Source organism: Sebastes umbrosus, chromosome 12 (assembly GCF_015220745.1).
Source record: "Sebastes umbrosus isolate fSebUmb1 chromosome 12, fSebUmb1.pri, whole genome shotgun sequence".
NCBI classification, from domain to species: domain Eukaryota; kingdom Metazoa; phylum Chordata; class Actinopteri; order Perciformes; family Sebastidae; genus Sebastes; species Sebastes umbrosus.
Window position 1 is genome coordinate 33,263,343 of NC_051280.1, and position 16,535 is coordinate 33,279,877.

General features: G+C 39.8%; 2 protein-coding genes across 2 annotated transcripts in view; one reads left to right on the forward strand and one right to left on the reverse strand.

Moving 5' to 3' along the window:
- LOC119499314 overlaps positions 1-16,535 on the reverse strand; it is an 843,332-nt gene that overhangs the window by 52,239 nt on the left and 774,558 nt on the right. The gene's annotated exons all lie outside the window — the stretch shown is intronic.
- LOC119498461 (inner ear-specific collagen) lies at positions 6,251-12,852 on the forward strand. The gene is made up of 5 exons (XM_037787424.1): positions 6,251-6,346; positions 7,947-8,316; positions 9,651-9,731; positions 10,021-10,101; positions 11,712-12,852. Exons 1-5 carry the CDS (start codon positions 6,323-6,325, stop codon positions 12,626-12,628), a joined length of 1,473 nt encoding a protein of 490 aa, XP_037643352.1. The 5' UTR covers positions 6,251-6,322; the 3' UTR covers positions 12,629-12,852.

Below are 16,535 nucleotides of genomic sequence, written 5' to 3' on the forward strand. Positions count from 1 at the left end.
ACCCAAAATCACAAATCACAATAACACATATAATGTGAACATATGTGAGAAGGTGGATCCAGGAGGATGTCAAGCAGCTTCCCGGCATCGCTAAACAGATAGAGCCTTAGCAACACAACCTCCTCTCCGCTCCAGATAGATAGAGCCAGAGCAACACAACCTCCTCTCCACGCCGGATAGATAGAGCCAGAGCAACACAACCTCCTCTCCACGCCAGATAGATAGAGCCAGAGCAACACGACCTCCTCTCCACTCCAGATAGATAGAGCCAGAGCAACACGACCTCCTCTCCACTCCAGATAGATAGAGCCAGAGCAACACGACCTCCTCTCCACTCCAGATAGATAGAGCCAGAGCAACACGACTTCCTCTCCACTCCAGATAGATAGAGCCAGAGCAACACGACCTCCTCTCCACGCCAGATAGATAGAGCCAGAGCAACACAACCTCCTCTCCACTCCAGATAGATAGAGCCAGAGCAACACAACCTCCTCTCCACTCCAGATAGATAGAGCCAGAGCAACACAACCTCCTCTCCATGCCAGATAGATAGAGCCAGAGCAACACGACCTCCTCTCCACCATGGAACCTAGAGAGAGGACCATATGTTTGTTTTTAATATCACAGTTACTTAGTAATGTAAACGTTTGTTACCCATAATTCCAATAAGCCCTCTTGGACTGAGGTAAGTTGTTAGAGAGGCTGAATCTCCTGGAGGACGGAGGTCCAGGTCGATAAGAACGCCGTTCTTTCTTTTGGCGTGTTGTTTGTACGCCATGTATTCTGTACCGACTGCAATGTAAACGCTCAGAGCTAGTGACGTAGAATGAAAAATGAGAAAGACTGCTCTGGGACTTTCCGCCGGGAGACCGGGTGTTCAAGACCTGTGTTTTGTTTTATAAGTTAAATTAGTGACTTGCTTTCTGTACTTCTGTTTCGTTGTTTACGTACATAACGTAACGTCTGAGATCAGAAAGATATCAAGAGATGAAATGGAGATGAAAAGAGGAAAAGAACACTTCCTCACAAGCACAAACAAACCTGCTGGTATCACTTAGGTGGTGGAGGTGTTGCATTGAGTGACATTTATTCCCTGCAAACTTAATCCAACCCGAGACCCGACTGAATTTACTGTCTTTCAGAGGCTCTAGTAGGTTGAGTTTTACGGAAGAATTGTCATGACCATTTAACATATAACTTCTGAGACATAATAGAGCATGGAGATGACCATCATATACTTCTATCATCATGTTCTAAACCCTGATACACTAGAACATCTAGACCCACAGTGCTGAGCAGCATCTCAAATTAATCTCCAGGTTTCCAGCTTTCAGATGATGTACACCACTTCTATGTGACATCTACTGCTGACCTTCTATCTCCCCATAAAGACCCCCTGGACCCCCTAAAGAAGACTAAAACATAAATATATCATGTATCACGGTGGTCACATGACACCTCTAAAAGTAGGACCTCTCTCCCCTCAGTTGTTGTATTCCTGCAGTCCGGCGGAGCCTCGGCTGACCTCAGGTCGCCTCTCAACACACAGTAAAACCTCTTCAAACAGGGATGCAGGTCTCGTTGTTTACCGTGAACTGGTACAGGTGTGAAACCCGGGCCGACCTCGGGGGGTGTCACCGAGCGCCGCCGGCTGTGGAAACCAGGACACTTATTAAGGTTAACTATTCATCTCCTTGTCTTCCTTTGTGCCTCCTACTCATTCCCTCGGCTCCGTTTACCTTTGTGTCCTCTTCTTGTTTTGATTTTTTCGGAATAAAAGCTGGCCCGAGGACATAAAGGAGCGCGTCTCTGGTTCCACGGTGACTCGGCGATGGGGGTGACTAACGGCGTTTTTTGGAAAGGGACAGAGGGGAGGGCGCGGTCTTCCCAAGCAAGCCTTTTCTTGTGATGGAGGCCCAAGAGCTTGGCCCGCCGCCTGCTGCTTTGTGCCAGAGCTTCCTGTTTGTTCCCTTCACTTCCCATTAACCGCTTTAAAAGACGGGATTTATGTTTTCGTCTTTTTGTCTACAAAGTGCAGTTTGACTGACAGTCGATGTTTGTGGTTGAAGGCGTTTACAATCTCAACTGCAAAAAAATCTGACTTTTACAAATAACCAAATGATTCTGATCCAGATGAATTTACTTTCATCAAACAAAATAAAATGACTTGATAAGATTTAAACAACCCAGTCGGCAGAAAAGATGTTGGTATACGTTTCTGCAAAAAAAACGGGCACGTTGAATGCCGACGTTTCTGAACCAGAGACACGTTTCGTGAATATGTTTCACATCACGCTTGCAGAAATGCACAATGACACGTGGTTAACGTTGTGAAATGATCAGTTTGGTTTTGGGTGGCTGTGGCTCAGAGGGTAGAGCAGGTTGTCCAGCAATCGGAAGGTCGGTGGTTTGATCCCCAGCTACTCCGGGTCACATGTCGATGTGTCCTTGAGCAAGACACTTGGTCGGAAGACTAGAAAAGTGTAATATAAATGCAAGTCCATTTACCATTTAGACAACAAAACTACTTGGTTAAGGTTAACAAAAAAATCATTACAATAATAACATAATAATGTAACAACGTAACGTAGCAGCCGTATGTAAACACCGTAAATAAACAACAACTGCGCTTAATGGGCCTTCTTACGTAACATTTCATAACAAGTGTAACGTTACAAAAAACAACGTCACGTAAAACAACGTCACGTAAAACAACGTCACGTAAAACAACGTCAAGTAAAACAACGTCACGTAAAACAACGTCACGTAAAACAACGTCACGTAAAACAACGTCACATAGGTAACAAAACTACTTAGTTATGTTTAGGAAAAGATTGACTTAGTTAGGTTTAGGTAACAAAACTACTTAGTTAGGTTTAGGCAACAAAACTACTTAGTTAGCTTTAGGAAAAGATCGACTTGGTTAGGTTTAGGTAACAAAACGACTTAGTTAGGTTTAGGCAACAAAACTACTTAGTTAGGTTTAGGCAACAAAACTACCTAGTTAGGTTTAGGCAACACAACTACTTAGTTAGGTTTAGGAAACAAAATTACTTAGTTAGGTTTAGGAAAAGATCGACTTGGTTAGGTTTAGGTAACAAAACTACTTAGTTAGGTTTAGGCAACAAAACTACCTAGTTATGTTTTAGGGAAAGATTGACTTATAATAATAATAATAATAAGTTTATTTGTATAGCACTTTTCAAGCACAAAGTGCTTTCCAAGGCAATTCATATAACGTACAACAGAATACACTGAAACATAAATAATTAAATAAAACAATAGGTTGACTTGGTTAGGTTTAGGAAAAGATCGACTTGGTTAGGTTTAAGTAACAAAACTACTTACTTAGGTTTTCGGAAAAGATCGACTTGGTTAGGTTTATGTAACAAAACTACTTAGTTAGGTTTAGGAGAAGATCGACTTGGTTAGGTTTAAGTAACAAAACTACTTAGTTAGGTTTAGGAGAAGATCGACTTGGTTAGGTTTAAGTAACAAAACTACTTAGTTAGGTTTAGGAGAAGATCGACTTGGTTAGGCTTAAGTAACAAAACTACTTAGTTAGGTTTCGGAAAACATCGACTTGGTTAGATTTAGGAGAATATCGACTTGGTTAGGCTTAGGCAACAAAACTACTTAGTTATGTTTAGGAAAAGATGGTGGTTTGGGTTGAAATAACAGAAGTGCTGTAACTTAAGTACGTAAGTTACGTGACAAATAAATCAACTTTGACTTGTGGTTTCACACGGGACACGAACACCGGTCTCCTGGGCGAAAGTCCTGAAAGGTTTTTGTGTCTATCTAGACGTATCAATACATTAAACTGTAATGCGACTGGGCTGCACCACGGGCTTAACATTGTTAAACGTCTTTTCGTATGTCATTTACGTCCACGTCGTTACTGTGAAATGGTTGCAGTTATGTTTAGGCAACAAAAGTACTTGGTTTAGGAAAAACATCACAGTTGGGCTTAAAATAAGTACGTTAACAACGTAAGATAAGTACGGAAACACGTCACAAACGTCAGTAACGTAACTTCAAAATAACTCAACAACACTTTGGGACACGAACACCATGTCTCCTGGTTAAAGTCCTGTGTCTGTTGGACCCTCCATCAGCAGTCTCTCTCTACGTTATTCTACATCACTAGCTCTGAGCGTAGCATATTTACACAAATGTGTTTACATTGCAGTCAGTACAGACTACATGGCGTACACGTGACACGCCAAAAGCAAGAACGCTGTTGTTATTACCCGTGAAGTGAACGTACCGTATCATTCTTACGCCATTTGCCTGAAAATGGTGACTTTTCACAGGCAGCGTTGGTCACAACAACAACAACAACAACAACCTCCGGTGGAGATTTGTTTACAGTCTGAGTTTCTTATCGCACATCGACACCAAAAAGTGACAAAGAAAAGACAGAAACAGGGAAGAATGAAGTTAAAAGGGGAAAGTGAGATGGAGGTGAAGAGAAGATAGAACCCACATAGACCCAGCTTTATACAGATACAGGACTGTATCGTGTTTGTAATTAGTTTCATTAATGCTACGTATCCGTGTGATCCCATGAGGTGCTGTTACGGAATGAAATCTTTATCCTCTGCTGCTAAATGTGCTAAAATAATAAAAGTAGGCTGCTCATTGTGGAAACTAGGTGCTTTCACAGTGTTAGATTACTGTATTGTTGAGCAGCTTCTTGTGCCAACGGAGCTGCCAAAAAAAAAAAACATTATGCAAAGTAAACTGCAAAAAAAAAAGGTAATTTTTATCCATAGTGGAGTCCTATATATTTTCTATTATTTCAACTTGTATTTTCAGGAGGTGAGTGTCACTAATGAGACAGAACAAGGCAGGTAATGAAGAAAAAATACACTTTTGTTGTATGTATGGATGTATGTGAGATGTATGTTGATGTGCGTATAATATGTATATATGTTCACGTGTGTATGCATATATGAGCTATGTGGATGTATGTGTATATATGTTTTCTCTTTCTCCATCTATTTACTAATTTTTCTATCTACTCTTCTGTTCTGTGTGTATCACTGCGTGTATAAAATACAAGAAACACAACTGCAAATATATACTGCTCATATTATGAATGAATAATTCAATTACACAATGTATGTGTAATTTGCAATAAAAGTCTTAAAACATGCTGGAATAATTTAATCACACAGGCCGAGTGTTTCACTTTTACAGGTGTGGTGGAGACGCAGGTCTGTATGCCTTCAATACTTTTTTATTATTCAAGTTGATCTTTTCCTAAGCCTAACTAAGTAGTTTTGTTGTCTAAACCTAACCAAGTCGATCTTTTCCTACTCCTAACTAAGTAGTTTTGTTGCCTAAACCAAACAAGTCGATCTTTTCCTAAACCTAACTAAGTAGTTTTGTTGCCTAAACCTAACCAAGTCGATCTTTTCCTAAGCTTAACTAAGTAGTTTTGTTGCCTAAACCTAACCAAGTCGATCGTTTCCTAAACCTAACTAAGTAGTTTTGTTGTCTAAACCTAACCAAGTCGATCTTTTCCTAAACCTAACTAAGTAGTTTTGTTGCCTAAACCTAACCAAGTCGATCTTTTCCTAAGCTTAACTAAGTAGTTTTGTTGCCTAAACCTAACCAAGTCGATCGTTTCCTAAACCTAACTAAGTAGTTTTGTTGTCTAAACCAAACAAGTCGATCTTTTCCTAAACCTAACTAAGTAGTTTTGTTGCCTAAACCTAACCAAGTCGATCTTTTCCTAAGCTTAACTAAGTAGTTTTGTTGCCTAAACCTAACCAAGTCGATCGTTTCCTAAACCTAACTAAGTAGTTTTGTTGTCTAAACCTAACCAAGTCGATCTTTTCCTAAAACTAACTAAGTAGTTTTGTTGCCTAAACCTAACCAAGCCGATCTTTTCGAACATCTCAGACTTTTCGATCCAAACTGTTCAAATAAAGATGAAGTCTCTGTGGGATGAGAAGAGCTGTGAAAGGGAAGATTAAAGAGAGAATCTTGTATTCTGAAAGGACGATGGAGAGAAAGAGGAGGGTGGAGGATGATGGAGAGATAAACAGAGAGGCGTCTCTCCTTTCTGCTCTATAATATATTTTTGCCGTTTCATGGTGAAGGAGGTCATGTTGCAGGCAGAAGGCCTAGTTCTTCCTCAGCAGGACAATGAAGACGCGCCTCCTCCTCCTCCCCCTCGTCCTCCCGTCTTTTGTCTCCGGGGCCGGCGGGTGAGACGAAGCCTGAAAGAAGTTTTGTTTTGGGCGAGGTTTATAAATGGATCGAAGCCTCCTCGATCCTGCTCATCTTCTCACAAATCCTTCTCCTGACGATGCTGCGTGACTCGGACGGAGCGGTGAGTCTTCCCCTGAACGCCTCAGAGGATTTTATTTTGACTGGGATATTATCTAGTTTAGTTTACTTTCAAATTCAGGTTCAACTGGTTGGTTCAGCACGTTTTAATTTTGATTACATTAATGGATGAAAGAGAAGTTACAGGCAAACTATTTACACTTTGCACCGCAACTGTGTCTCGTATCTGGATGAAACTCCAGATGAGCTTTAATATATTTTGCGTGGCTCGGAAAGCCGCCGGATATAAAAAAAAAAGTGTAAATGCATCAGACGACAGGCCGCGTACTGAGCTGAATTACTTACGTGATAGAAAATAGTTTTAGGAAGTTTGTAGGAATTACATTGCATTTTAAACAGGATATCATGTTAGATATGAACATCAATAAGTTAACTTTTATCGATTAGCTGACAATAAGGAACGTTAGCTGGCTCTTATCTGATGTTAGAGAAGCAAATGTTTTGTAAAGATGTAACGTTAAACTATTTAATAATGACCTAATAATTGATTGAATCTCACCATATCGAAGGACAGACTGCTGATCCAGGAAACCGGAAGCAGTGACGTTAACGCATTTAAAAGTTTTCTACCAAAATCTTTGGGAAAGGAAATAAAAATGATAACGTTAACTTTACGTTACTTCTCGTAGATCATAAACCCTATATATAATATAATAATAATATATAATAATATAATAACGACTCGTTGAAAGCGTTTGAGAGATATAGACGTTATAGTGCTTTTAATCATAAAGTTATGACTTTAATCCCGGATAATTTCCTATATTTTTCTCGCAAATTTATAACGTTATAATCTCAGGGGATATTCAATCTTCAATCTAGTGATATTGTGCTTTTAGCTGACGTGTGTCTCCTCACTGTGTTGAGCGATGCTCCTTCATGTCTATGTAGAGCGAGCACAAGCGCCAGCAACAGGACGCTGACTTTAGTTGACTTAACGGACACAGGTGTCGCTGTTAACAAGACATTATGAAAGTTACAAATAGTCCCTTTAAATCTTGGAGAATTTCAGATTTTTTTTTTCGCAAATTGACGATGTTATACTGTCAGAGAATTAATAATATTAATAATGACTTAATAATTGATTGAATCTCACCATATCAAAGGACAGACTGCTGATCCAGGAACCGGAAGCAGTGACGTTAACGTATTTAACCGTTTATCACCAAAATCTTTGGGAAAAGAAACAAACATTTAAGTTAACGTTCCTCCTCGTAGATCATAAACATTTGAATATAATAACGACTGGTTGAAATCGGTGGAGAAATGAAGACGTTATAGTGCTTTTTATCCAGAAAAACGGCAGCTCCCCCGTTCACTTGTATTTGTTTACGGGCCAGTCTTGCCCGTACGCAGACGTACAATCCAACTAAACCGCCAAAGTGCGGACGTTCTTCTTCTGCTGTCAGTTATCAAACAGCTTCAGATGCACCACCACCACCAGCGCCTTCTGGACTGAAACAAACTGATCTGTATTGGAAATACAAACAAACAGAATGAACACTCGCACATCGAATGACGTGTAAAAGATGCAGATTTGTTCCCAGTTTAACGATCTCACCTTGTTCCTCCTCTTCCTCCAGATGTTGTTGAGGCTGCTGGGACTCCTCGTCCTCTCCTCCCTCTGCTCAGCCATGTGGTCACCTGATAACACCAATAGAACGATTTCAGAGGGTTCCGGAATGGGGGACTATGGAGAAATGGGTGGAGGAATGGGAAACGGTGGAGGAATGGTTGGAGAAATGGGCCCAGGCGGCATGAGGAAGAGCTGGAATAACACGCTGAAGATGGTCGACCCGAACATGCCCTCCATGCCTAACACTGCCATCTGCGACATGCTGATGAACGCGGCGGTACCGCCGCCTATCGATCAGATTCCATATTTCTGCCTCTGTTGGCACTGTAAGGGCGCCGCAGGGCCCAAAGGAGACCATGGACCCCGGGGCCTTCCAGGTATGTAGATCACTTTAAAGCTGCAGTGGGCGAGATCGGAGCAAAAAATAGTTATTAGCTAGTTAGTTACAGCTAAACAGTACACCATACAAGATGTTTCTGAACACAGCTGAGGTACAGATATTTGATCGGAGTTGGCGAGTGATTGACAGATGCCTCTGTTAAATGAACAGCCAATAGGAACGCTCTCTCTCTCTGAAATGACCTGTGATTGGTCAAAGTGTCCCGTAACAGAGCCATGAAGAGGAGCACAAGTCTCTCAGAACACTTGAATTACAATCTGCTGAAAGACAGGGTCTGAAATGAACTTTTTTTCACTTCCTGCCTCTCAGAAGTTTTATCTGCCACTTTTGAAATCTCTGCGTTAAATGAAGGAACAACATATTAGATCTGATGTCATTTGACGTTCAATATATTTAACATAATAAACATTATATGCGTGTTAAATTACAGTGTTCAAATCACAACGTAGCTTCTGGGGGGGGGGGGGGGGGGGTAATGTACACAGTACTGTACTTTGTTATCATCATCTATAGTGGTTGTTTGCATCAAAACACACAATTCAAATTATTAGGATTATTTAAATATTTGCTTTGATTAAAAGCTGCTTAGAGCTAGTGTCAGGAAGTTAATATTACTGTGAAAACATCTCCGTCAAACTACTGGATTTATTCAAAATTCTCGCCAAAAACTTAATTTAACGAGACATCACGATAACGTTGTAATTTACCCTCATCCAATAGTCATTTTTCGTGAGCAGACTTTGAACGCCTCATAATAATAACTCAATGGCACCTCCGTTAACGTTAATAGCTCCGCTGTTTAGCTCTATTCCCATCGCTGGCGTTTTCCCCGGCGGTTGCCAGTTTCAGACCTGGCTGAAAGTCGGATTCTCTGAACACCGCGGTTGTCTTTATTACTTTAACTCCTACTGAACTCTCCTTCACACCTTCCCTTGACCTCGTGATGTTTTCCAACGAGGTCGAGGAGAAGGAAAAGACATTAGGATGTAATGTTTTGACTTTTCGACCGCAGTCTTGATTTCTCTACTTTGCTTGTTTTAAGAAATCTTAAAACTCGTAGCAAATCCTTTTTTCTTATTTCAGGTTAGCAAGATTCATTCAGTGTGTAACGAACAAGACTTCTGACAGGGAGGAGAAGGTGCTTTAATATATGAAATCCAAAATGTGTGAGAGAGAGAAGGATGTTGTGTCTTTAACCTAAAGAATCTACTGAGTAAACATGCCCGAAGAGAGAAATGCAGTTCATGAATTAGACGATGTTTTCTAAATAGTTTTATTAATGTTTAATATATAAATGTAATCTCTGATCAGGTATACCTGGGAGTCCTGGGAGGAGAGGAATGACGGGGTTCCCCGGTCATCGAGGATTCACCGGCATGCAGGGGATCAAGGGTGAGTTAAAACATCAGGAAGTCTCCGTCACTACGAAGGGTGCCAGTGTTGATGCTGCCACCAGATGGCGCCAAAGAAAGAAATAAAGTATTCTTGTCTTACACGTTGTGGCTTTAAACTGGAGCGTAGACGATGAAAACCTCTGCTGTGCTTTAACGTCCCCTTCCAGAGGACAAACCAGGTCTCATTTATCTCACAGTGGAGCTTCAGAAACACGCCGACGGACTCGACCGATCGTTCATCACATGGATTCTGTTGTAATAATGTCCGTCTCTGTTTGTGGTTTCAGGTCAGAAGGGAGACTTTGGGGAGAAAGGACATCTCGGCCCCGCCGGTTTCACCGGGATGAAGGGCATGCGAGGCTTCAAAGGTCAGTTGAGATCCCTCCGTCTATGTTCACTGTCAAAGATCTGTGTGAAGGGTTGTTAGTGTTCCACCATCACAGCAACATCATTACTCACTGTTTCAACATCAAACTGTTTTATGATCCGACAAAGGAAACGGTTTAGTTGGATTAAAAAACACATTGAGGACATTTTTTAAAAATATTTTATATATATATTTATTTATTTATTTATATATATTAGGGCTGTCAATCAATTAAATCGCAAATTTAATCACACATTTTGTATCTGTTCAAAATGTACCATAAAGGGAGATTTGTCAAGTATTTAATATTTAGTATTTTATTAATGCAAATATGTGCATATATTTATTATTGTAAATCATTTAACGACACAAAACAATGACAGATATTGTCCAGAAACCCTCACAGGTACTTCTGTATAATGTATATGTATATGTAGTATATACGTATACTAAAATATATAAATACATACATAAATATGTAGATATAAAAAATAAATAAGTAGATATAAAAAATAAAAAGTGAAAGGAAAAATGAATAGATAAATAATAAATATTAAAAATGAAAATGAAAAATAAAAATATAGATTAATAAATGTAAAAAAAGGTGGAAAATCAAAAATACATGTAAAAAAAAATAAAAATGGAAAATATAAAATAAACAAATAAATGTAAGGAAAAAATGTAGTAGATAAAAATAAATAAATAGATAGATAGATAAATAAATAAACAAATAAATAAATATAATTATATGTGTTGGGCTGTCAATTGCTTAAGATAGTTAATCGTGATTAATCCCACATTTTTGTGAAACAAATGAACCTTAAAGGGAGATTTGTCAAGTTTTTTAATCCTCTTATCAACATGGGAGTGGACAAATATGATGCTTTATACAAATGTGTGTATATATTTATTAATGGAAATCAATTAACAACACAGAACAATGACAGATATTGTCCAGAAACCTTCACAGGTACTTATATATAATGTATATGTAGTATATGTACTTACTTATGTATAATACAATATATAAATACATAAATAAATAAATATAAAACACATATAAAAAAATAAGAATGGAAAATAAAAAATAAATAAATAAATGTAAAAACAAAATGAAAATTATAATAGATAAAAAATAAAAAATAAATAGATTTGAGCATATTTTTCATACTAAACAGTAGCTGTGAGGGTTTCTGGACAATATTTGTTGATTTCAATTTTTATATTTTTTTATTTTTTTATCTATCTATTTATTTATTTTGTATCTATTCCATTTTCTTTTTTTTTACATTTATTTATCTATTTTTTATTTTCCATTCTTATTTTTTATATTTATTTTTTATTTTCCTTTTTTTATCTTTATTCATTTTTACTTTAAATTTTATTTTTTGTATTTATTTATTTTTTAAATGTATTTATATATGTATTTATACTGTATATTGTATTAAACATAAGTAAGTACATATACTACATATACATTATATATAAGTACCTGTGAGGGTTTCTGGACAATATTTATATATATATACAGTATATATATATATATGTATATAATGTGTTTATATATATATTGTGTGTCGTAATATAAATATTCTTGATGTGTGTCTCCAGGAGAAAAAGGGGACGCAGGAATGGAGGGCCCGGCAGGCTCAGAGGGCCCCAAGGGAGACACCGGCACATGCCCCGCCTCCTGCGAGAGTGTCCCGGGTGAGAAGGGTCATCAAGGCCCACCCGGGCCGGTCGGAGGCCGGGGCCTGCCGGGGGTCAAGGGATCTATGGGGCCGAAAGGTATGTTGGGCGACAAGGGTCACATGGGCAGACCCGGCGACACCGGGACGAACGGCATGAAGGGTGACCAAGGTGAGCAGGGGGTGTGTGAGTGCACAGACGGGGCGGACGGCGCCGACGGGAGTCATGGAGACAAGGGGACTAAAGGGGACAAAGGAGACATCGGTATGAAGGGTGAACTGGGCAACATGGGGTTAAAAGGAGACGAGGGCATGATGGGTCTCATGGGGGTGCCTGGGCCCTGCTCCCCGGCCATCCAATCAGCATTCTCCGCATGTATCAACCAGTCGTATCCTGCTCCAAACTGGCCCGTGTCTTTCCCAAAGGTCCTGACCAACCAGCAGGGGCACTTCAACGCAGACATGGGCATCTACACGGCGCCCATCAACGGCACCTACCTCTTCACCTTCAACCTGGCGGTCGCCTTGAAGCCTCTCACAGCCGGCCTGTTCAAAGACCACGACCCAAAAGTCATAGTAACGGCGTTGACCGACCAGTCCACCACCAGCCAGACCATCGTGCTCCACCTCTCCATGGGGAGCATGGTGTGGCTGCAGGTGAAGAACAACTACGCCAACGGCATGTACACCAGCTACGAGAGCAGCAGCACGTTCTCCGGGTATCTGGTCCACCCCGACTCCTGCGAAATGCCCCTAGGACGAGGTATTGGGCCCTTACCCACCATGCCTAGTTCATACAAATGGGATACCGCCGCCACCACCACCACTCCAGCACCGTAGGCTCCAGTTATAGACGAAGCATCCTCACACACCCAATCAAACACTCGCTGTATTTATCACTGCCAGTTTTAAAGGAGGGGTATTAGGTGATATTCAATATTCAATCTCTTCCATCTGTGGGCTGGATCTGGGTCGTTTTTGTAGACGTGGCCGCAGGTGGTCGAGTCTGTAGGACTAAAGATAGAAGAGCCAATAAGCTGTTAGCTATTACACTGCAAAAAAAACTAAAAAACAACAACTCCTTATCAAGTCTGTTTTAATCATTTTTGATTCATGGTACCTTCAAATGAAACCGGGGAGCTTGTGTTTACAACAAGATGTACGTGGCGTTCCAGTGGTTAAGTCGTGAATAACGCCGCTGCTAAGCAACAGCAATGTTAACGTTACCATCGGCATCTAGAACATGGATGTATATAAAGACAGAACTGGATACGGCGTTGGAGGCGGGGCCCCGTTAATTCCTATGAAAGTTGATCGGTGGTGCATTTAAGCCAAAAATGGCTCGACTTCCGTCCGGAAAAGTACCCGGATCTTTCGGCAATCTTCCGGCATCCATTGGGCCACATGGAGCAGAGCACAGCAGCGTCCGCACGGACACACGTTGTTACATTACATTGTTAAGTTGTTACGTTACGCTGTTACGTTACGCTGTTACGTTACGTTACGCTGTTACGTTACATTGTTACATTTCATTGTTATGTTACATTGTAATGTTACATTATGTTACATTATGTTACATTGTTACGTTGTTACGTTACGTTGTTACGTTACGTTGTTACGTTACGTTGTTACTTTACGTTGTTACGTTATGTTGTTACGTTGCGTCAAATTATGCTAGCTTTCCAACATCGCCTATCTTTAACTTCCAAGGCCTCCGCCATTTCTGACAACGTCAACAAACACATCACAACTGGTGAACTCAGAGCTTTCAGAAACTTTCCACTTAAGAGGTCGTGAGTACGACGTGATGGGGGGGGCGGGGGCGTTCCTATGGACTCTTCTGGTGAACACGGTAAACACGACCACATCTGAAGGCACCATGAATCCCGATGACTTTGATGACTGACTTTTCCTCTAGCGCCACCATCAGGTCATCGTTTTATTTGATCTATTTGTGTTAATAAACCCAAACAACAACAACAACAACAACAACAACAACAACAACTTGGAGAAACTATTAAAGAAAGGAAGACAAATTAAGAAAAAAATGTGACACAAGAAATGAAGCAGGAAAAAATACCCCGCCTTTAAACGTGGAGATAAATTCACTCTTATGATTCAAACACTCGCTGAAATATGAAAAATGCATGTAGGCTCACACGTGCCAGCTTGACAAATGCACTTACTTTAATGAATGTGTAGACGGCTGAGCTGGTCGCCTGCAGAGGTCCAGACCTGCTCTCATGCTAAATGTTGTTGCATCCTCAGAGTACAATGTCTTTTTAATCCTCCAGTTCAGCTTGCTGCTGCTGCAGATTTAGTTTTAGAGTCTTTTATAATTATAAATTCACCTTTTTCAAAGTTTGATGCTTGAGAGAGAAAAGAAAATGAATTATATTAAATTGCATCCAAAGCGGCTGCTTTGATCACGAGTATTTTATTTTAGTTATTTTATTTCAGACAAAAGCGACAAGTCGAGTCGAGTTGGACAAACTTTACAGCGGATTCATACGACCGTATGACAAACTTCTCACCGGACATGTGTGTCCAGTAACATCTGTTTCCTGTGTGGATGGAAAGAAAATTGAATTTAAACATAACTCACCCGTTTTTATTATATTAAGGCTTAAAGTAAGGCATAATTGATGGCGTGGCCGGTGGCTGCCGTCTCAGGTCAGCAGCTCTACAAACGATCCATCTCTTTGCCCATTTTTGGATTAGTCAGGAGTTAGGCCGTGTCGTCACCGCCGAGGTGAATGAGTCGTAAAAGGTTGTGATTTAATGAGAATAAAGTCGTATTATTTCAAGAAAAAAAAAGTCGTAATATTACAATAAAAAGTTGTAATTTAATGAGAATAAAGTCATACTATTTAAAGAAAAAAAATCATAATATTACAAGAATAAAGTCATAACTTTACGAGGAAAAAAAAACAGTTCCTCCAAACAAAAGACGCAATTTCCGCATCAGGTCCATGTGTAATATTATGACTTTATTCTCATAATATTGTGACTTTAATCTCATAATATTATGACTTTTTTCTCGTAAACTTATGACTTTATTCCTGGAATATTACGAATTTATTCTCATAAATTTATGACTTAATTTTTTTCCTCAATGTGGCCCTAATACTCCGTCATAACGTGGAAATAATCACACAAAAACAAAAACAACAACCCCGGTGTGTAAAGGCCCTTACTGCCGTCAGGTACAGAACATGCTCCATCAGGCGCTGTGGTTTAGAGTAAGAACAAAATCCTTTGTACTCAAATAAATCTGCCAAAGTCAGAGCGCTGAACTAGCAGCAGAGATTGTGATAGGATTTTTATTGTTTATTTGAAAATGTAAATATGTGAGAGTTTGTTGAGACGGAGGCGTGATGAGATGAAGAGGTTCAAACGGAGAAGAAGCAGGAAGGAAACAAGATGGTGGAGAAACAGGGAACAAGTGGATCTATTTTATTTGCATCATCTAAAATAAAATAAAAATAAAACAAACCTGGATTTACAGCCCAACAACCAATAAGGTTGTGGTGAATTAAAAACATCAAAAAGGAAGCTTGGATCCCTGAGCGCTGTAGGACACCTTTCAGGTGATTTCTGGACGTGTGATTGGACGATGCAGAGAGGTGATGAGACTCTGGGGGATAAAACATCTTCCAGCGGTCATGTTGTAGTTGTGTGTCACATGCTGTGATCTATGCATTGTGGTTTTTGTCTGAAATTAAAAAGTTACTTCCTCCTGACGGCTCGTGTTCAACTGTTTCTTTTCAGCTGGTCTTAATGTGTCACAAAATTCTTAAATTGAGCGACGAGAAGAATCAAAGTATAACTAATATGTCTGCATACTGGGGACTAGTGGTGTAGAATGAAAAATGAGAAAGACTGCTCGGGGATTTTCCGCCGGGAGACCGGGTGTTCAAGACCCGTGTTTTGTTTTATAAGTTAAATGACTGACTTGTTTTCCGTACTTCTGTTACATTGTTTACGTACATAACGTAACGTCTGAGATCAGGAAGATATCATGAGACGAAATGGAGATGAGAAGAGGAAAAGAACACTTACTGGGGTCCCTAAACAGTCTTAAATTCCATAAATTGGGTCTCACTGTAAAGCTGAGACTCTGGTGGATCCAATGAGCCCAACTGTATTCATGTGTGATGATGTTAGTCCCCATAGGAGACATTTCATTGACCTCACTGTATAAAATGACCTTGTGGTGACCTCTAGGATAATCACAGCCACAAACTAGAGACCTAGAGCATTCAGAGGATGGATGGATCAAACTACAGACTAAGTGCTAGCTATCCAATCGCCAAAAAAAAATGCAATTCTTGCAAGAAATCTCCAAAATGTCAAAAGTTTTTGATCCCAAATCACAGCATGTTTTTCTCTGGTGTTCCTCGAGGTCTTGGTGTCTTAATGCGGTATTTTGGAGGATTATTGATCATTTTTATTAATTCTCCAGTGGTAAAAAAAAATGGTTAAATTTAGCACCAAATCTGTGTAACAAATGGTATCAACCCCAAAATTGCGGCATTAATTAATTAATGTTTATATCTGATTTATGACTAGAACAACTTGACACTCAGTGCTGAGCTGCATCTTAAATTAATCTTTAGATTTCCAGCTTTCAGATGATGTTCAGCATTTCTATGTGACATCTACTGTTGACCTGCTATCTCCCCCTAAAGACCCCCTGGACCCCCTAAAAACCCCCTAAAGACCCCCTGGACTCCCTAAAGAAGAC

Bases quoted from the DNA above. Each gene is read 5' to 3' on its own strand.
- LOC119498461 (XM_037787424.1), top strand. From the start codon at position 6,323: ATGCTGCGTGACTCGGACGGAGCG. The intron at 8,317-9,650 runs GTATGTAGATCA...ATCTCTGATCAG, and splicing joins TGGACCCCGGGGCCTTCCAG to GTATACCTGGGAGTCCTGGG. The intron at 9,732-10,020 runs GTGAGTTAAAAC...TTGTGGTTTCAG, and splicing joins CGGCATGCAGGGGATCAAGG to GTCAGAAGGGAGACTTTGGG.